The 21,844-nt window shown below is 42.6% G+C and overlaps 1 protein-coding gene across 1 annotated transcript in view; it reads right to left on the minus strand.

Annotated features, from left to right (window-relative positions):
* Positions 1–4,848: 4,848 nt before the first annotated feature.
* Positions 4,849–21,844, minus strand: part of STAC (SH3 and cysteine rich domain) — a 75,476-nt gene continuing 58,480 nt past the window's right edge. Inside the window, exons 7-11 of the mRNA XM_054193051.1 lie at positions 20,626–20,690; positions 19,626–19,714; positions 16,347–16,398; positions 16,075–16,212; positions 4,849–7,978 (exon numbers count right to left, since the gene is read on the minus strand). Of these exons, the coding sequence (XP_054049026.1) occupies positions 7,880–7,978; positions 16,075–16,212; positions 16,347–16,398; positions 19,626–19,714; positions 20,626–20,690 (443 nt within the window). The 3' untranslated portion in view covers positions 4,849–7,879. The remainder of the gene's footprint in view (positions 7,979–16,074; positions 16,213–16,346; positions 16,399–19,625; positions 19,715–20,625; positions 20,691–21,844) is intronic.

The raw sequence follows: 21,844 nt of genomic DNA on the forward strand, positions 1-21,844 counted from the left end.
TGTGCTGGCATCTTCAGACCTGACTGTGGTAGAGGTACCTCAGCAGGGCCGGGTGCTGCCCAGCTGGAGATTTTCCATTCAAGTCACTCCAGGCCCTGCTCAAAACACCAAAAACACCAATGGAGATAGTTGCTCTCCCTCCCTTCATTCTGCTTGGGTGTTGGTGTCCACAGCATGAACGAGGCCCCACCATCCTGCAGGGAGGAATTTCTCGCTGTAACTTGGATAATATCCACAGGAAACATCGCCTTTGGCAGGAGGAGAAAAGGCAGGGAAGGGAGACCTTTGTAAGACTGAACACAAAGACGCAAGGCAGCAGCTGATGAGGATGTGGAGTGAGTGAAAGGGCGAGCAGGAGAGATTTGCATTCGCTTTGCAGTTCTTGAGCCAAATGTGGAGGCACAGAGCAATAAGTAATGTAAATGGGCTGAAAACAGAAGGTTTTTCTCTTATGTTTGGTATGAGTCAAATTATACTTGGGCCTTAGAGACCCAGACTTCTTCTAAAGGATCAAAATAAGGTAGCGTGTTTTTCCCCTTCCATCCTTGATCCCATGGTAGTGGACCCTCTCCATCCCCAGTGCGGGTGGGGATGTGGCTCACAGCAGCCCCGTATCCCTTTGAATGAGGGTTTCCAACCAGTTCATAGAAGATGCCCATGTAGGAAGGCTGCTGAGCAAAGCCCATGCCAGCCTTTCCTTTTCTGGGGGCAACATGCTTGACAGCAAGCATTTAACAGAGCAGATGCACTGGATGGACCTGAAGCGTTTTTCCTGGCAGGACGGACAGTGAGACTCAGTGGGTGTAAAATGAGGGCAACTGGTGTGTTGGTGAGAAAGGTGCTGCGGCCTGCCCAGCCAGAGAGTCATATACTCATAGAATCATAAAATCACCGAATCGTAGAATGGTTCTGGTTGGAAGGGACCTTAAAGATCATCTAGTTCCAACCCCCCTGCCATGGGCAGGGACACCTCCCACCAGACCAGGCTGCTCAAAGCCCCATCCAGCCTGGCCTTGAACACTTCCAGGGATGGGGCATCCACAGCTTCTCCGGGCAACCTGTTCCAGTGCCTCACCACTCACACAATAAAGAATTTCTTCCTAATATCTAATCTAAATCTGCCCTCTTCCAGTTTAAAACCGTTACCCCTCATCCTACCACTACACTCCCTGCTCAAGAGTCCCTCCCCATCTTTCCTGTAGGCCCCCTTCAGGTACTGGAAGGCCGCTATAAGGTCTCCCCAGAGCCTTCTCTTCTCCAGGCTGAACAATCCCAACTCTCAGCCTGTCGAAGGACCACGAGCAGTGGAGGGGAGTGACACCTTGCAGGGAGGCACAAAGAATGACCATTTTCTGCAGTGCAGTTTGCAGCACCGCAGGGGTGTGCAGGAAGGCCAGACTCCAAGGTTTTAGGGACTGCTGCCACACTGGCTGCTTTCTTTGGCTTCTGTTTGCTTGGGATAATTTTGGTTATTTTCTCCTGCCAGACAGAAGGGCAGGCAGTGGCCAGCCAGCAACAAAACTGGCACGATCCCTGGAAGGAAGAGCAGCTGGAAAGGGGCTCTGCTGGCGTGGGCATGCCGGGAACAGCCAGAGGTCTGTTCTGTGACTGTGCCCACACACCTGCAGTGCTGCCCTCGGGCGAGAACATCGTGTGGGAGCTGCTGCCATGGCCACCCCGACCAGCTCCACCAGGGAGAGGGGGCTCCATGGAAAAGATATGACACGTTGAAGGGTTTGCTTTGCTACCAATACCACACTGCTTCCTTTAAAAACTGGATTTTACCCACAGCTACCTCTCATTTTTTCCTGTTTGTGATGCAAAGCTGAAACAACGCTCACAGTCTTTCAGTTGTGTGTTGTCAGCCTCTGACCCTATCAGCTGGCAAGCCACTGGTAGCATAGTAATTACTCAGATGTTGATTTACTTCATTCTACTGAAGGTAAATTTATATGCCCTGCTCATGGTGTGTTTGTGGGACTGACTAGCGTTTCTTTTAAAATCTTATTTTAAGCCCACAGGAATGCCGCCTGCCTTCCTCTCCTTCAGGCCTCCAAGGAGAAGTTATTCTTTATTTTCAATATCTCATTATTGTGAGGCAGTCAGGTCAGAGAGGTATGATTTACATGTTGTTCTGACAATGTTTTCAGGCTGACAATTTGTATGTGGCATGCAGTCCTAACTTTGCCTGACGAATGACATACATTTCAGAGCAGCGAGTATCCTGACTGTGCTCAATGTATTGCACATTTGCGGTTCAGCTGCCTGTAACTCTGGGTTTATATGTCATATGCTTTGTCTAACGCAGATAAAACTTGTCAAGGCTAGACTCCTCTGTCCATATAATCTGTCTCAGTACTTACCCCAGGCACAAATTACCATCCTAACTAGGTGCTGAGCACGTTAAGGTAAGGAAAAAAATCAGTCAGGACTGATTTTTAAGGCCATGTGCTCTTGCCATTGGGCTGATGTTAATGAATGTTAAGATATACATATATATCTATATATGTTTATGTGTTGCTTGTATGTACATGAATAAAATACACATTTAATTTAAGCTTATTTGATTGAATAAATTACATTAATTGAGGTAGGTGTTGTATAGGGTTCCTTGAGGCACTCAGGAGGTCGGCATACATGCTGACCTGAAGCAGTCCTACTATAGTTTTTCTGGGCCTCTTTTGTGGAGACCCTGCCAAGTGTTCATTCCCCAGGCACATCACAATTTTCTATATAAAGAATGGTTTTAAAAATAACTCTCATGTACCTCTTAGATTCAGATGTTCTTTTTAGCCATGGAAAACTCAACGTTATGATGACATACATTCCCATTGGGGAAAATATTTATTCTCCTTTCTTTACAAAATGTAGTGCGCACAATCCGGATGATAATTTGGGACTACGTTTTTTGTGAAATGTCTCAAATATGAAATTAAACACTTGTCTGACCCTATTTGTAGTAGAGCAGAGTACAGAAGGAGTATGCATGGGAATATCATTCACACTCCTCCCTCCTTCTATTTTAAACAGAACCTGATATACATGGTACTTGTTCACTTTCTTTTGTGCTTGTTTTCAGTGCTGTATGACCTGTTTGATGAACGTATCATGAGTGAGTAGAAAATACATATCTGCATTTTGGTTTTTGTTATGTATGAATGAGCACAGCAACACCCACCCTGGTCGGATTGCCCAGGACAATGCTATTCACTCTGATGGTTCGTAGCATCTCAGAATGTTGTCCAGCAGAAATGCTGTGAAATGTTAGCAGAAAATGAATGTCACATAAATCTAGCTCCCCAGGCATACGGTAAGTGCGTGCTACTGTTGCTGCCGGAACTTATGGACAGTCGGTATTCTTGCAGGCAGGGATAGGACCATGCTAATATTCTTCCTGTTCAGTATTTTGAATTAAAACGTCCTTAATAGGATCAGTTCTATATGATATTAAAGTTATGTTTGTATTTAAATGCAAAATGTTCTACTTAGGAAGCCACTCTTCTCCACTAGCCTGTCAAGGAAATTCTATAGAAAGAAAAAGGGGGAATAAAATGCACCTGTTTTCTCATTTCTAATAATATCCATGACCAGTAACTTCAGAGGCACTGAATAAAGTACAAGACATGTGGTAGTCAGGTGTATCTGTTAGAGAGATATGTGTGTTACACCTACACATCCAGAAATTAGGGCTAGGAATTCTTCTGCCCTGATACAGATGTTTAGTCTGCAGAGGTCCACATCTGACACAGCTATCCAATGCTCCCTTGGCTGTCGATGGATTGAAACAGGCACTTGTGAGGCACAACCTAAGTCATGCAAAAGCAGAAGCCTCCAGTCGGTCAGGTGAAACGTAGTACTGAAGTACACGTTACTTTCTTTTCTGGGGAAGGGGGAAAGCAAATTGATTTACTAGCTTAGTTGTAGACATTTGCAGTTAGATCAGACAAATTACATCATAGATTTTTGCGAGAACAGTAATGTTGACTAGCCTTTTCCAAGATCACAGCTGAACTCCAGTTCCTGTGGCATTCAAGGATTCTTTTTACCGTGGATTTAAATGGGACAAGACTGATATGGCTTGCTGCATTTATTCAATGTCCTTTAGGGAAAGAAAGATGTAGTTTGAGTGCTCAATAAATCAGACTTGTCTGCACATATTTAAAATAAATGAGTTGGGTTCATTTTCCAAAGACATCTGTCTAGTGCCATTTTAGACAACCTACGTGGTCTCCAGTAGCTTCTTTAGAAGGTCACAGCTCTTCCAAATCTCCAATGTCACTGCCTGCTGGTCTTGTGCAGGTTCCTCTGATGGCACCGGGTGCTATATTTAGTCAATTGAATCTCAACAAATAATTACAAAAAAAAGGCCTGTAAGCAATGCTAAAGATACACAATGTTTGTAGGAATAAGTGTCTTTTAATTTCCCTGGGGCAATGAGTTCACAGCTGCTGGTGCGATGCAGCTTCTGTCTCCAAAGGAAGCCGCTGAGTCAAAATGGCCAACGGTAGAGAAAGATGATAATAAACTGAGATACTGTGTTATTTATGGACAGGAGGAGGTCATGATTCAGGCATCTCATCCTCAACTCACGTTGATCAACTGTTCCTAGCACTTATGAAAGAAAATATTCTGTAGCCAGTTTTATGCTGTGGTGGGATGTTGAATGGCTTAAAATATGTTCTGATCTTCTGGAAACAAATGTTCAGGATGGCCTCACCACAAAACTTCACTCTGAGTCTACACATGCTGCATAAATTGCAGAAAAAGTACTTTAGCTAAAGTTTTGCTAAATGTGGCAAAAGCAAGTGCTGTAGATTTTAAATGGAAATGCTCCATAACATTTGTTGCTGATGGGTTTAGTGAATGTTCTTGAAGGTGGATAACCGAAAATGATACAGTCTGATGCAAAGAAGCCAAGAAACATACACTTCTATTCTCCTTCCAGCCATCGCATAGTCTTTATTAAGCAGAATATTAAATTAAATCTGAACAGCATTTATCTCCTAAAATTCAATTTTTCTGAGCATACGTCAGATAAAGTCCATTCCATCTTCTCTCTGACTTTTAACTGCTTGCTAATGCAGTATATATTGCAAACTGCATATGGTAGGAAAAGAAATGATGGGATACTCGTCTGGATTCAGAATAAGGCATCCAAAATAAATTTGAGGAAAATGACCTTAATTCAGCAAAGTGCTTCAGCTTTAAGCATGCAAATAGCCAATGAATCACATGCTTAAAGTAAGATTCATGTATGTGCTTCTTGCTAAATTAGGCATAAATTACGTCTACATATCAAACAGGAGCAAAAGCCCAGTAAAAAGACAAAACCAAAAAAAACCACAAAGAAAAGATAACCATGAAAGCTTTGGTTCAGAAGCAATGCTTTCTCAGATGTAATACAGTCCACATAAGGTCTGTTTTGTTTTTACTCAGTTACTTTATTAGTTATTGCTCAGTATCAAAAGGAATCAAACTGACATTGATTAAAGGCCATTGTGAGTTGTAGGTAATATTCATATAATTCTTTGACTAGTATGATGCACATTCTAGGGATAAATTGAAATCATAGAAGACTGAAATAGGAGGGAATCACAGTATGATGCAATCATGTAAACAACAGCACATATGTGTAGATTAATACAGATTTCCTTTGTCCACTTGACAGGCCTGATCAGAAGTGGCAAATATTTTAATTCTAATGAACACTTGAGTTTTTCCTTTGAATGGGTGAATACAAAAAAAATAATCTTATAAAGCAGAGTGGATTAATACGTCTCTGCTGCTTTTCCTCTTGATCTTTAAGGCCTAGCAGAATCCTCTGTCCTCCCACTGAGTTTATTGGCTATTTAGGAAAATGAGGTGAGCAAATGTTCGTTGTTTGAACAGAAAAAAAAATATTCTAAATTGCTGATATACCCACAGAAGATATGAAATCAGATACTTTTGATCAGCCAGGAGGATGTTAATAATTGGTATAGACCACTTATGTTACAAAGGACCACATTTCAGCAGTTGACCCTCCTGCAACTTCCTCCTCTGCAATTAAGTGATACGTAAGAGCTGCAAAACGTGTCTCTGAGAGGTTGAAGACTGATCTGTTGTGTGAACTTCTGTTCGGGTGTAGAGTTGCACTGGATTTCATAAGGCTTTGAGTAAGATCAGCTATTTAAATAGGGCAACCCAACTACCGAGACCTGGGCTTTGCAACACAGATTCAAACTGCCTCAGTCCATGGAAGCCGGACTGGTAGCTTGTTTTTAGAAACAGTGTCAGCTTTGCAAAGTTGACTATACTAGCTTGCCAGCATGTGAATTTCTTCTCGCAGTATCAGGATTTAGGACATTAATCGCAGTAAAGACTGACATTCAGTCTCAAGCTGGTCAAACAAGGCATGAATTCTGCAGGGGGCTTTGGGATAGGACTTAATCTCTACGTCATAATACATGCTAAGCTGTTTAAATGTATTTGGTGCAATTACATCCAATTAAATACTTGGAAATTAGATTCCTTGTCTTTAAACAACGTAAGGCCCCAGCTCTACAACAGGATTGGCACTGGCTGACTTGTATAATTTGGTCAAGATCCCCGGGTCCCACAGACTGCTCTCTGGGTACCTAAAGGTTCCTGTGCTGAAAACATGTTTGAAGATGGAGGCTTACATGGACAAAACAGAACTGTCTGCACAGTCTCACTAGCATGGAGAAGATTTATAGGATGCTCACGGTGGTTTATGCCAAGGAGGAATCCATGTCAATGTATTTACTGCTGAATCTGCAAAACTTCTATTTAGCACATGAGGAAATGCCTTTGGTGTGTGAACACAATGCTAAGACACTCAGTGCCTTTCTGTCACGAGTTCTGGATTTCGATAATTACAGACTTCGCTTCTATGTGCAGTCTGTCCTTTCCTAGCATTTTCAGTCTTCTGGGGGTTAGTTAACTGTTTTATTTTTTTATAAATAGGATTAATATATAAAATCTTTTAAGTGCAATAAACACAGAAAAATATAAAACGCTTCAAGCCTGTGGCTCTTTCCCCGCATTTCGCCCATTTTCTGTATCACCAGATAAAGGTGCAGGAAACACAGAGGGACGCTTCCAAGCAGGGTTACGAATCGGAGGACCGGCTATTTTTGTGAGCGATGAGAGCAGCCATCACACCCAACATATGCTGAGAGCTTTTGTTCGTATACAGAGAAAACAAAGGAAGGACACACAAGTTCGCTACTCTTTCATATGGGAAGATCGCACAGAAAGAGAAAGCTGCCGACTTCCAGGGCACAGTGCATTTCTCGAACTGACATTCACACGCCGTCTCCAAACTGCTTCGTTATGAGACTAAACACCAGGATTAAACGCTTAAACTGATCGGTTGAGACCGGGGACAAAACTGTAGAACCACAGCCACACTTTACTACAAGCATTGGACTGTAGTACGAGGACAGTTTGAATGGTATTTTCCCCCCTCCCCCCTAAATACACACTTCAAACAAGAAAGCAGTCCAACAGTTTTCTAAGACACAAGAACAGGACGCGAGTTTAGTCCTTCAGAACAAGCTGTCTGTCTCCATCAGGGTTGTAACAGCCATCTTGCACCAGAAATCAGCCCAGAATTCCTTACCTTATTCCTGTTAGTATCCAAGGACCTCTCATTTCCCTAGTGGTTTCTGACTATAATTTCTTTCAAACGGTCCACTTTTCCTATTTCTTAGTGTTGCTGTGGCAGTCTAAATGTCTTTTTCTTCTTGCAGTTGCAGTTTTCTCACTATTTCCCTGAACATCTGCAAGACAGCCCATCTGGGTTGACACAGTGTGAGATGAGGCAGACAGGCATCGCCGACAAAGGGCTCCTACTGCAGCAAGTGGGCTGTTGAAATCAGATGTTTTCTAAGACGTCTATGGGGACAAAGCCTTTCTTCTTCCCGCTGTATACTTTGATAAAGCCATCGTGTTCCTTTTCAGAAGTCACACAAATCTGAATGCAAAGAAAGTGGGAAAATATTAAACCCTTTGCCATGATCAAAGAGAGAAATTATTCCAGGCTATTTATCAGGTGGGTTAGACATCCTGCTAGTTACTTCTATAAGTAGAACAATCCCTTTTAGACTCTCACTGCTTTGATAAGAAACTCAAACTCATATATTTAGAGAGTTACCTTTCCCCTGCCTCCCTGAAGTACCACATATACATGAGAGACATTAAAGTCGTTAAGAACTTTGTGGTAGATCAAAGATTTTTGAAACTTGAATAATGACTTCAGCCTACTGTAATGATTGTGACTTAGTCGTCTGTGTATGAGAGGAATGGGTATTTCAGATCATGAGCTAGCTGGCTCCCTCAACGGTTGTTGGTGAAAAGTAATCATGACGCCAAGGTGGGTCACTTGTAGCAGCTGATCTGAATGCAAGCATATTCTCTTTTGCATGTTTAAGGAGCCCAGGTACTTCTCAAATGAGCAGTGGGTTATGTTATTTACTCAGCCCCTGCACCTACAGGTATGTGGTTTGGGTACCAAAGTATGTGATCTAAACCCAGCTCTTCAAGCATGTTTGCCTAACACCTACGCCAAATGGAGGCAGCTGTGGTGGAACCATATGTTTTTTACAATAGCACAAATATTACATCGCAGTAAAGGTTTGCATTTCCTGAAGACCGTTGTGATCTCAGGTATTTCCACTTTAGGGCCCTTCCTGAGACACTTCTGGTAACGGCCAAGTCATTTGAAAGCCTAGCGGCACGCGTACTTTAGGCTGGGCACTTGAGCACAGAGCCACACAAAAATAAAGAATTGTTTTCAAACATCTGGGCCAAAGAACTATATATTTCTTACTAATCAAACAAGGTTAAAAACTAGCCAGAAAACTGATGGTCCTGTTGAGACCAGCTCACTGATTTCTCATAATGTCAGTGCCAGGTCTTTAAAGCCCTCTGCCTGGACTAACACTCACAAAGGCTCAGTCTGATAGGCATTTACAGTATTTAATTACAATAATTCCAAGGGTATGAAATGAACAAAAATGGCTCTAAAGTGTTCCTGCCTAAATCCATTTCAGCATGACTGTTATGGATTGTATAGTGACACCTAAATACCACATCTGAATTCTGGGCCAGCTTGTCCTCCTGTTGTTACATACATAAAATTTACTAGCAACACTGATGCTGACAGAGGGAAATGAAAGGTCATACGAAGGAGGTGAAGCTGCTTCATATTGACCATCTCCAGTATTTGGAAATGGCCAGGTGCATCTCTGCACCTGCAAACAAAGGTTGGGAAAGCAAACGGACTCATTAATTTTTTTACTTAAGCTACCTACTTAACACTAACTGAATTGGATGCCTGGGGCAGAATGACTGAGCACACCAACAGAGCTGACATGCAATTAAAAAAAATTAATGTATTGTTGTCTGGGCTAAATCACATGGAAAACATGGCAGAGATATGGAATTGATGCCGTTTAGTTTAGCTGCTGTTGCAAAACAGCCAAGCTCATTTGTGTCATGAATTCCTAGCCCAGCAGCTGCTCCCTTTGCAGTCACATCACCATTCGAAGCAGGGAGCTGTAAAGCACACAAAGGTGTTTCTGACTAGTGCTAGATGTGGGCCTGTGCCTCTGAGAAGGATACGAAAACTTCAACGATGACAGAAAAAGCCTGCAAAGAAGCCCAAGACTAAGGACGGCCAAGCATGGCAGAGTTTCCAAGAGCACCTGGGTTGAAAGATACCCCTTTGCGGCTGATCCCTGCTGCTGTGTGGGAAAATGAGCCTTTGCAGCTTCTCCATAACTACCCCTGGCCGGTTAAAAGGAATGCCTGACTCCATCACTGTGCTTTACTCCTAACTAAAGATATACACAAGACCCCTAGCTTTTTGCATGGGCCAAAGAATTCCCCAAATGGTCAGATCTCCAGAAGGGACCTCCAGCAGGTCTGCACTGCTCGCTAGCCGTGCTGCGTTTCTTGCTTAACCGCTGTTGCTGTGCAGAACATATTGCGAGAACAGAGTGCTTTTCCCTGATGTCTTGTACTGTCAGCAGAACGATTTGTGGACAAAAGAAAAATACTGAGCTTTCTGAACACTGGCTTTCTTTATCTTTGCAGTGAAAAAGGATGGTAGATTTGGTCTCTTTTTAGAGGTTTTTTTGGTTCTGCTGCTAGTTTGAGTGCTCCTTGATATCAGTGGGAGTGCTCTGCTACAGCAATAACTTTAGATCTTCACTGGCCATGAGGAGTACAAGGCCTTTATGGAACAACTTGTCTCACTCTACATACTAATACATTGATGCGAATTCTCCCAAATTGCAGCTGAAATTCTCTCACACTGATACACTCAGCATTGCATGTGCCCGTTCCCAGATGGCAGAGTTTTTTCCCACTCCTTCCCAAGGAAGGGGATGTGTCCGGGGCAGAGCGAACTTGTCCACGATATGCCACACTTTCCTAATTCTGTGCAACTCAGGAGGTCTCCTGGGGCTGCAGCAGCTGCTGGAGCTTGGCAAAGCCCTGGAGCTGCTCCAAATTCCGCAGTTTCAGACAAGAGGGAACACACCATCTTTGGCCACTTTTGTCCTCATCCCCTTTTGTGAGCGCTGCCAAGGATTTCACCCACAAGTTGTAAACCTGGGGATTTGGCTCTTGACTTTCTTCGGAGGGTGTAAATCAGGAGTAACCCCAGATAAGTGCATGGTAGTACCCAGAGTTTTGGACTCCACCTGATGAACCAGCTGTTGCTGAGATCTATCCCTGGTGACAGACGGTAAACATGATGGTTGTGACGACACAAGGTGCCACTGCTACCATCAGGCGATCACCGTTTTCTGTATCAAATTAGAAACTGCTTAAAAAGGCAGCTACTCGGGCTGGCATGTTCTGAAGGGAAGACTGCTGGCCTGAAAAGGTAAGTGAGCGAGCCACTGAGCAGCCACCCTCCGGTGAATACGGTAGCAACACAAATGGAGATAAACGGTTGGGTTTTTTTCCCTGCACCTTGGCTCAAGAGGTTAGTAGTGGTGTAAGCCACAGGGTAAGGGACCACATCTCAGGCTATTTCTCAGTCATCCAGTGATCTTCAGAAATAGCTGAAAGTGGGATCCAATATTATAAAGTCACCTCCCCGTTCTTTCATCTCATTTTGTTTAAAAAAAACCCCACCCCAAAACACTAAAAACAAAACAAACAACTGTTTGGATCATGGCTGTTGTTTGAACTTGTCAACACCTGCCCTGAGGATGTTTTATCTGTCAGTCAGCCCCGAGCAGATGGGGGAGATGAGCAATTAGGAAATGATCCTTTAGCCTGCACGGTCATTAATACTCTCCTGTTCTTCTAAGTCCTGTGCTTTTAATTTGGGCTCAAGTGGCAAATTCTCTTTGTTCAGGAGTAACTTTGAACTTGCTTTAATTTTCTGCAGCTGTCTCTTGCTTATCTTCTCTTTACCATACATTTAACCAATCTGTCAGCCACAGACTGGTTCTGATGAAGCAGGAATTTGGTTGTGAGGACAGTACAGTTTCAAGAACTGTCCTGGAGCCTGCAGACAGTGCCAGGTCAAGAGGTCTGAATGCTCAAGTCTTCTGTTTGTCTGTAAGAATGACAGCACAGGGACACTGTGAGTTTCTACAACTGCTGCTGCCCATGCACTAAAGCTGTTGCCTACTTTGTGAGCTTTGTGGATGGAAATGATAAGTAGTTCACTTTTTATACCCATTCAGCCACAGTCCAAATGACGATGACAGGTTTTACATCAGCTGTTTCATTAGCTTTCGGACTGAGAACACCGGCTTGTTTTACCTGTGGCATTTATTTAGGATTTTAAAGATGACTTGGACTAATCTGGGTGCGTAACGGGCTGTGCCCATAGTTTGGACTCTTGCAAAACTTGTGTGCCACTCAGTAGTTGTGAATAAATGGGGACACCCATCCCTGTCCAGCAAGACTGACGTCAATGAAAATCAGAGATAGCTGGAAAAAAGACCCTTTTCACCTTAAGCCTAGCTGTGAAATGCAGCAGTTATATCTGGGGAGCACATGAAGAACTACAACATCACTTTCTGCGCTAGGTTTGTGTTTTAAGCGATTCAATCAGAATGCATAAGTCATCATGATGCAACTGACTTTCAAAGGCAGCTGAGTCATGCTCTTGGAAGTTGAGCTCCTTTCAGAGTATCCCAGGATGAAAAATGTGGTGGCATAAAGTAATTGCAAGGCAGTGAGGTGAAAGGCCAGGTAGCAACAAAACATCCAGACTGATCAGAAGAAAACCTGAGGAAGGTGGATCCCCCGGGGCTGGAGACCTGGGCTGCAATCCTGCCTTGTTTAGCCTTACCTCATGGATATATTTAAGCCCATTCTCAGGCTCTTCTGGAGTGGCTGGATCATATCTGCACATAGCTGCTAATGTACATGTGCCTAAAAGTCACTCTTTTTGAAATTTGTGTGACTGGATGTTGGGGTAGGAGGGAAGTTTGTCCCCTGAGCTGTGGCGCCAAGGGGACAGCAAGGCTGACAGCTCTGGTTCAGAGGCTGTGACCATCACAACAGCAGTGGCCTATTTGCAGTCGCTGCAGAAGTTGGCCGGGAGATGCTTTCAGTAACAGGGCTAGTTTACATCAGTGACATTTATAAAACACATCCATCGCAGAATGGATCTGTTGCACTGACCTTTATGTAAACTCACAGTCCACATCTGGATGAGGCAGAGAGTTTTTGATTGCCAGCCTTGTTACACATGTCGTGGTTTGGGGTCATTTCTGTTGCACAAGATCACTTGTGCAATTTAAAATCAATTGTGTTATTTAATCACAAAAAGCCCAACTCTAAAGTGATTTGTATTAGTGTGACTGTAGATGTCAGAGAGGCATCCAGTGAAGGATGTGAGTAGGGTGGTTTTTTTTAAAAGAGATTATTTCCTTTTTTTAAGTAGGATGTTATAAAAGGAGTGAAAACAGCCATTCAAACAATAGACTATTATGATTTCTTTAAAAATAACGATGACCAAAAATGTTAGAGACATTTTAAGAGATGCTTTTCCACACACTGATGATATATTAGGTATGGTGATTTTTTCTTTCGTGAAGAGAGGTCAAATCAGAGCCTGTAGTCATGCAAAGAAGCATTTGTATAATGTGTAGTAATGAATTCAGGTAGGCTGGAGCAGAAGTTGCAGGCTGGAAAAAACTTTGTATATACAAATGATAGTACAATCCATAGTCGGAAATTATGCAGACAGTATTGTTTGTGAGACAGCTTAAAAGAGCAGAAAGCCACAGAAATTGTCTGGTTTTGGTTTCCCTGTTAATAATCTTGCATTATTGATGTCAGGGGCTGTGTCTGCCTCCCTCCCACCAATTCCTGATTGAACCCTGTGGTGCCCAGTCACCTTCTGAATTGATTTCAGGACCCACAAATCTGTCAGTGAACCCTAAACTCCAAGAGGTTGATGTCTCTGAAGCAGCGTGCTTTTTCTCCCCTAGGCTGGGTTTGATATTTCATAATGAAATTTTCAAGGGATCCTTCATGAACACTACCTCATGCGTATTGCTCAAGATGTTGTGTTGCTTTTTCCTCAGTCCTCTCCTTGAGTATTGGTTTTGCCAGAGAGGTTTGCACGAAGCTGAAGCTCAAAATGTTATTCCCAGGGCATGAAACTGCCAAGCGATTCCAGAGAAAGCCTCACCCACAGTGCTTCAACCTTTGAAAATGCCTCTGCTTGTCTGAAATGGCTTTTCTTAAGGTAGTCGCGTGGCTTTGTTGATGTGAATATATTGCCTTTTGCCTTACAAGAATAGGCTCTCTCCCTGGGAGCATTCATATAAGGCACAAAGGGGATAGAGAACTGCAATATTAACCATGGATGGTATCAAGCAATATAATGCAAATTCACATTACTGTCACTGGATAAGTTTTTCTGTTGGCATATCATCCTTGCCTTTGTTGTCTGAATGGCTCTGGACCTGCAGAATTTGACCCAGTGAATTAACAGTATAAAACTGAGACAATTTGCCATACTATAGTCAGAAGAATTTATTACACCAGTTAATGAGTTTTTCTAGCTAAAGTGAGACTTGACAGGAATTGGGAGCAATGAATAATCTCCCCTTCTCGCTAATCTGGAACAAGCCAGTGCTTTGCACATGGTACATATATTGCACTCACAGCACTCTGGACACTATGCTCAGGGACAGCTAAAATGGCTGGTTACATCCCCCAGAAATCCCCAAATAGAACAACCCCCCCACACACACCCCCAACAACCAGAATTCTGCCAAACTTTTCCCAGATACCCCATTCAGATGACTTTTTTTCTTTTTATGTCTTCCCTATTGCACCCCTCTCTCTGCTTCACATGGAAAACAATAGGGGAAAAAAGGACAGAAAATAAGAGAAATGGCTGAAAAAAGAAGAAAGGAAATTTGATCTTGGAAATACAAAATAAATTTTTAAAGTGAAAAATTCCCAATAGAGATTAAAATGTTTTTCATAATAAGAGGTTTTCCACAGTGAAGATAAAGTTGTTCTGTTAAAAAACATGACAAAAAATAGAGCCATTCAGGCAGCGATCTCCATTGCGGGCACACGTCCCACAGGCTAGGTTTCGGGAGACTTGTGCTCCTGTCCCCATGCTGCTGCTACACAGTAGCCCTGTGCAGGCTGCCAGCTCTCACTAGGGGCTGTTATGGGGGCTCAAACCCTGTATGGAGGGGCAGTGGGAATCAGATGAGTGTCCATGGCCTCACTGTGACTGTCCCACCTGGAAATTACTTGAAGCTAGTTGAATGTCCCCTTTTTGCGTAATTTGTGTGAGGGTGAAGTGGGATCTGTTGGCTCCACTCCTTTCCTCTCATGTCTCTGCATTTGAGTGTGTGTTCAGTCTGATCTCTGCCCCATTTTACATCAAATATATTTATTTTTTTCTTCCTCTGAAGCCTCTCCCAATGGAATGAGGACCTGACAGCATTCACATTCAAGCATTTGTGTGTGTTTGATATAGAGATGAATAAGTTTACTAAAAAAGAGGAAGTAGTAGACAGACAGGATGGATTCATCCCTTTCTTTACCTCCTGCCCTACCAAAGACAATGACGCCCCCCTGACTGCGAGCTCCCCTGTGAGCCTGTTATGAAGCAGGGACAATAGGAAGTCCTTGCGTTCAGGTGAAGCTGCCAGACCTGCCCACTTGGAAACTGTGATTTTGTGAGAAATGAGACAAGAAACTGGGCCCTCACTGTTTTCAGCACCAGCGACACTGACAAGAAAGGATTCAGACCTTGACCATTCCCTCATGCTGGTGCACCGTATTCCCACACGACCCTTTCCCCAAGCTTTGCCCTTGGGTATTGCTTATTCTAGAGCACAAAGGGTGCAAAACCTCTCATTCTGCTTTGGTAATATTTTTTTCCTCTGTGTGCACATATATAAACAATAAGAAGAGGTGCTGGGTAAAAAAAATTAAAGCACTTTCTCTCTTTATAGCAAGTTCAGGGCTGCCCAATGTACTACGTGCACAGCCTGTAAAGAGGGCGTGTAAGTAGCAACACAAGCAATTAATGATTAAAATATTTTGCAACTGGTGAACAAGAGTTAAATTTAAGATTTACAGGTTTGTTTTGTGCTGCCTTAACTCTGCTCCCGCTGAAGCCAAAACAATGGGCTGTGTTTATATCTTTAGGTAAGTTAAGGTGTAGGGAGGGAGCCACTGTCTATTATTAGATTAGCTCTAATAGTGAGGAGAAAAACAGATAATTTTCCAGGCACACAAGGTCTGCCTCTAAGACCGTGTGTTCTTCAAGCTGTTCCTCTGAAGTCAGTAGGAGAGTGCATAACATGTGAAGTATCTTTATGAACACCTTTGAGACTGAAAATTTAGGCGATGTTAGGCAGGGAGTATGTGTTTGCACAAGCCCAACACTGCTCTTAACTGGCCACTAGACATTATTACTGTACAAATAATAAATCTGGTAGTAAAAGTGCAGTGAACAGCCTCTGCCTGTGCTCATCTTGCATGACTTTCCCTACAGTCATTGGTCAGACTGCTGGATGCTCAAGTCCAGTGAGGATCTGACACAGGGGAACTTACCTGGTTCTCTTTCAGAGTTATCTGTCCCTGTTCCTTGCAGCCAATGAATGTCCTGATACACCTGTAAATCTTCTCATCATGTTGCACTCTTTGAACGAAGTTAGCAGGAAAAAATCCAGTTCTGTCGTCAATTTTCCCCTGTGGAGAAAGCATGGTTAGAAGGAGACTGATAACTTTAATACTTGTAGCTTTAATACAAGTTCAGTATTGAAAATAACATTTATTTTTTTTCCCTTTAGAAAGAAAACAGGTATAAAATCATTAGCACATACCTTCCACCAGTCTTCATTGGAGTCTTCCAGAAGAGTGATCATATCCCCTGGCCTGTAATTAAAAGAGGAATAGTAGTTAAGATGACTCTTAACTGTTATGCTGCATCAGCTTCCACAATTACTTTCTAATAGGAAGGCGGTCCTTTCTTGGTCATTTTATCTGAGCATTTGCTGCAAGTAGACTCAATGAGGCAGCAAGGTTTTCTTCAACTGTACATGGTAATGTAGAAAGAGAGTCTCTGTATATTTGGGCTAGATCTTTATTTTGATACAACATCTGTGAATGAAATTTTTGCTTCCTGTTTAATATGAAACTGTTTAAAATAAAGTCCCTATTTGTTACAGGCATTATCTTGTTACTTCAAGACATTTCACATTGTTGGGACACACCACTTTATCATCTGTGTTTTCAAGCTGTGATTGCAGAAGGAAGGCAGCAGGAAAATACTTCTATTTAACTGACAAAGGCAATTAGTCAGCAGGGATATAATTCTGCCCAAGAATGTCTTTTTGATTTGAATGGGACATATTTACCTTTATAATGTGTGGTGCAGGGTAGTAATTGCTAAGTATCAGCATCCAGCTGACTAGTTCCAAAGCAGAGCTGGGAGAACAATTTGGCTGGAAATGCTAATAGCAAAATGTGCTGAGCTGATTTTGTGCAGGTAGTTGAACAGTTATTTGACCTCCTTCCCCCCATTGGTGGCACTTCATCAACATTATTATGTAATTATAATAGCACTGCATTGTAGAAAGTAAGTGGCAGCCCACTTCCAAACGGATTAACCTCAGAAAGCTCTGCCTGCTTGATAACAGGCATTTCTTTGATCTTAATAAAATTAATGGTTGACCCCTAATTATTCAGCTTTCCTTGCATTCCCTGTTAGGCTCACTGTATTGTTGAGGTATTAGCACAACAGCTTGCGAATGCATCTGGAGCATGTGATGGATAATGGGTCCAACGTAATGGGCTCTTTCAAAGCACACATAGAAGATGTGGACCTGTCCAGGATGGAGCTGGAGGTAGGGACGGTGGTGGGCCTCTTTGTTCCACTTTCCAAGTGCTTATCATTGCTGCTGAAAACTGGAGAAACAGGCATTTTGTCTTGTAACACTGCGTGTTCTGAACCAGTTTTCCAGCTTTCACAGAAAGGTGCTATCAGTAGGGCAACAGGGTAGGATTTTCCTGAAGCCCTCCTCAGGAAGACTCTTGCTTCCTAGACTAAAGCTGCTAATCCCTGAAAGGGGGCAACCTGCTCCGTGTTCACTACTGGTTGAAATCACTCTCAGGTCTCGCCTTTTTCTTCTGTAAATCACAACCCTGGATAAGTTGCCTGCTCTACATCAGCGCTGTAAATTTCAGTAGGTGGCAAGATAGGAGCTCATCAGCCACCACTGATGATCATTGTAGATCCCTTCCAACTATTCTATTCTATTCTATTCTATTCTATTCTATTCTATTCTATTCTATTCTATTCTATTCTATTCTATTCTATTCTATCCTATTTCATTGCAGTGTGTGAAACCTGGTGTTGCTTGCCTCCAGGATTCTCTACTTACTGTAATATAAGGCCTTCCTTTAGAATAAGCATATTACTGCAATGTCCTACTCTACTTATGCCAGAGCTTTGGCAAACCTGACTGGCTGCTCCTGCTGTTGAGGAAAAAGTCAATGTTGTGGGAAGTACTAATTGCTGCTGAAATCAGGGCTAACACCTCTCCACTGCAGTAATCTACTACCCATTGCATCCCCTCAGAGGTGAGCCGAGATCTCCAGAAATCTCCCCTAACTCTACTTCCCAGGTAAGCTCCTTCCACTGCTACTTGCCTTCATTATGTTAGGGTTGGTCAGTGTCTGGCAGGTCCCTGACTTAGGTTCCCAGGACAGTGCTTGTCAGTCTTGACAACACCGCTATCCTGAACCTATCTCCAGCAACTCAACTATGTTAAATGAAAATTCATGCAACTGAGCTGAATCCTGCCTGGCTCAGCAGTGACCAAACAACATTACTCGCTATTTGGCATCCCTTATGAAACAGTGTTAACCCATGCATTACTGAATTTCTGGCCATGGGACAAACAACACTGTTGTAGCTGAGTAACACTACACTAAAACCTGGCTGGTGTCTCTGGAAAGAGCTTGTTAGCCATGACAGTCCAGGTTGCAGACCACAGGTTGCTTTTTCCCCATGAGGGATAGGAGAATTTTGGAGAATGCTGTGTTTTCTGGATTGCTATGTCTTGAGGAGGGTGGTAATCCAGTGCAGGCTTGTCTGAGCAGTGTTCCTCTTCATAGAACAAAAGTGCAAGCTGGAATACACACCCCAGTTTGATAGAGGAAACGCAAAGTGGAATCCCTCAAGCAGAACAGCTAGCAAGTAGCACTAAAGGCCACCATACCCCGTAGTCGTTTCCGGAAGAGCTGACATTCCTAAAATAATGACCAGGAAATGCCAGCAAAGCAGAATGATAGGGAAGCTTGTAATTTCTGCCTTACATCCCACACATTAGTTCCAGAGTGATGAGAAGTTATAGCTGGGAACAGGAAAAAGGCTTTCAGTGAAGGACATGCTGATGAGAGGGGCATTTCTATGGCAATTACCTGAATTCTGGGCATATTTTGACATAGGGCGTGCCTTGAAGAGAGCTGACGCGTTTCATGACAAAAGCTCTAGCAAGACCGTGCAAAATGTGAGGAGCATAAGTCAAACTAATTGCGCTAAAAGATGTCCTTTCACTTCAGTGGGCTTGGATTAGACCTTGCAGTGCTAGCAGCTGATGCAGAACCAAGGAAGGAAGTGTTAAAAAATATAATTAACAAGGTTATTTTTCAAAGCTCAGAAGTCATCTTTCTTATGTGAAGACACTGTCATCCAGCAGCTGGACATCGTTCTCTTTTCTCAAACATAACCTGAATGTGAGGGACAATCAAACAGACAGGACTGGCAAAATGTTCGGCATTGGCATGAGAGTTAGTAAGGAATTCCTAGTTGAAAACACAAAGCAACCGAAAACTGAATATTTTCTAGCTGAAAGCCATCTTGCCCCTAAAGTCACGTAAGTGTTTTTGAAACTTTTTATCTATTGTGTCCTTGCCAAAAAAGTTGGTCGCCAGCTTTTCACCTAGGAGAATATCTTTGTATCTACAAGTGCATAGCTCTATAAAAAATGTTTAGTACAAATGTCAGAATGAACCTTCCCTCCCCCAAAGTCATATACAGCCATATGACCCCCAGTTCACATAGGTCAAATCAACTAACAAATATTTTGGGGCTTTACCTCATCTCCAAGTCTTCATTTTCTTGTGGTACAAATTTGTACAAGGCAACATAGGTGTTCATTTGTATCGTGCTTTTATAAAATGGTCCCTTTAAGAAAAAAGAGAAAGAGAAAATTTAAAAATCTGTCCTGTACAGGAATTTGGTTCACTTTGTTAGAGACTGGGGAACCATGGCCTGATCTTCCAAGGAATGAGCCGGAATCATCTCATTGCTTTCACACCTTAGAGGATTATGGGCCCAGATAGGTACATTGTGAGCCACTAAGGCAGTAACTATCTTCATTTAAAAATAAGATTCTTTGAACCCCAAGATCAAACTCCAGGCTTCCAAAGAACACAAGCAGAAATCTACACAAGTTGGTCTTTCCGGTGAGGTCTTAAATATAAGTCTACCTTTTGGTGTCTGTTAATGTATGACTCACGAGCCCAGTAGTGTACCAATGGCATTATATGAGGTGTCTATTATACAGTCCTTGTTATGGATGGCACTAGAGTTGTACAGTGCGCAGGTCCAAAAAACAGGGTGGGAAAATCACTTTCTTAAATAGAAAGCTGCTTGCACTGGGCTTCCCACAAAGAAGACTGGCTACTCTCTGTCCTCTTTTTCTCCACTGGTAATCTGGAGAAAAAAAAAAGTCCCTAAACCAAAACCCAAATAATTTTTCAAATCAAATCTGTGATTTTCATATTACTGCAGTTCTATTGTAATGACACGTCCTCCACACTGGATCTTTTTGTGTTCACAATATCAATTTGTAATAAACAGAAGAACATAAAAGGGACCATAACAGGTGAATCAAAGAGCCATCCTGTCCTGTATATTGCTTCCAACTGTGGCCAGTGGCCCAGAAATGGTATAAGAACATGACAGTCAAATATTGATGCTTCTCCAGAATAGTGCCTCAGCAGACCTACTCGAGGTCCTCGGCTATCCATAAAACCAAGACTTCTACATGACTTCCGATTCCCATTGCATTCTCACACAATTTATGCCCATACCGGGGAATGTATACTTTTTGGTTCGTCTCCAAAGTGTTCTGTGCCATTTTCGGAGTATGTAAACACTGAAATAAAGCAAACAGATGACATTTTAGCAGTACTTTAAGACTTTTTACCTCAACAGGATCAGCTTTATTTTGCTAATCTCTTCCCTTTCCCCCTTACTTTCTTTGATCCCTTGTGCTCTCCTCTGAACCCTTCTAGATCCCCCCCCCCCAAAACCCATATACCACAGGCACATGGCACAAAACAACCTCTGTCCTGAAAACTTTACAATTGTAACAAATAAACCATTTTGATCAGATGGGTATACACAAGTACAGCACTGGATATAGAACATAGGTCCCCTAATTGCATTACTATTTAAAGTCCAGCAGCCTTTTACTCACACCGAATGCTGTATTTTCATGTTTAGGATGAGCAGTATTTCCTTTTAAAAGCACCTGCAAAACCTGATGACCATATATGAGCAATATTGTGGGAAGTTTGTATGCAAAACCCCTTCTTTCCTCTTCAACCCTCTATCTCTAGATGTTTGATAGCCACCTTTGATCTCTCTCTGCAGTAGTCCCTGCCTGGGGGGCACTGGATACGCTGATTTTATAGGAGGTACCTGAATTGCTTTCAAATCAGTATGGGTTATCTGAGACGCAGGCCTGTATGTGTGAAAATTTGCTTCCAAGTTAATAAATCAGAAACTCACAGAATAAGACAACGGTCACAGCGCCTAACATACCTGATATCCAATCAGTTACCCTCTATGGTAACCGCTTCATGAGCTGACTGATGCCTGTCCTCTTTTATCTCCCTAGAAAAACTACAGCAGCTTTATTACATTGACTGAATTCCCCCTTCACAATTTAAGAATTGCCTGGTGTTTCTTGCTTCTGGATAAAGTCTGAAGATGATTTTAATAGCTGGAGTCTTTGAGTAGCCAGAACCATCAGCATCTTCTCCCACCATTTACCTCCGCAGGTGTTTTGAGCAGAAGCTGGATTTTGTAGTCTCTAACAATTTGGAAATCTCCAAAATGGTAATAACTAGCAGTCTGATTGTGTGCATTTTCTTTTTGTTTCTCTGTGATACACTTGCATGTGTCCAGAGGAGAGACGGTGCCAGGGAACGCTTAACTGCTGAATTTCTTTCCCCTCTTCTCTTTCACTTGCTCGCCCTTTCTTCAATTAACACATATTTCTGTGTCTATTCTACACTGTAAATG

The sequence above is a fragment of the Rissa tridactyla genome, chromosome 2 (assembly GCF_028500815.1).
Source record: "Rissa tridactyla isolate bRisTri1 chromosome 2, bRisTri1.patW.cur.20221130, whole genome shotgun sequence".
Taxonomy (NCBI): domain Eukaryota; kingdom Metazoa; phylum Chordata; class Aves; order Charadriiformes; family Laridae; genus Rissa; species Rissa tridactyla.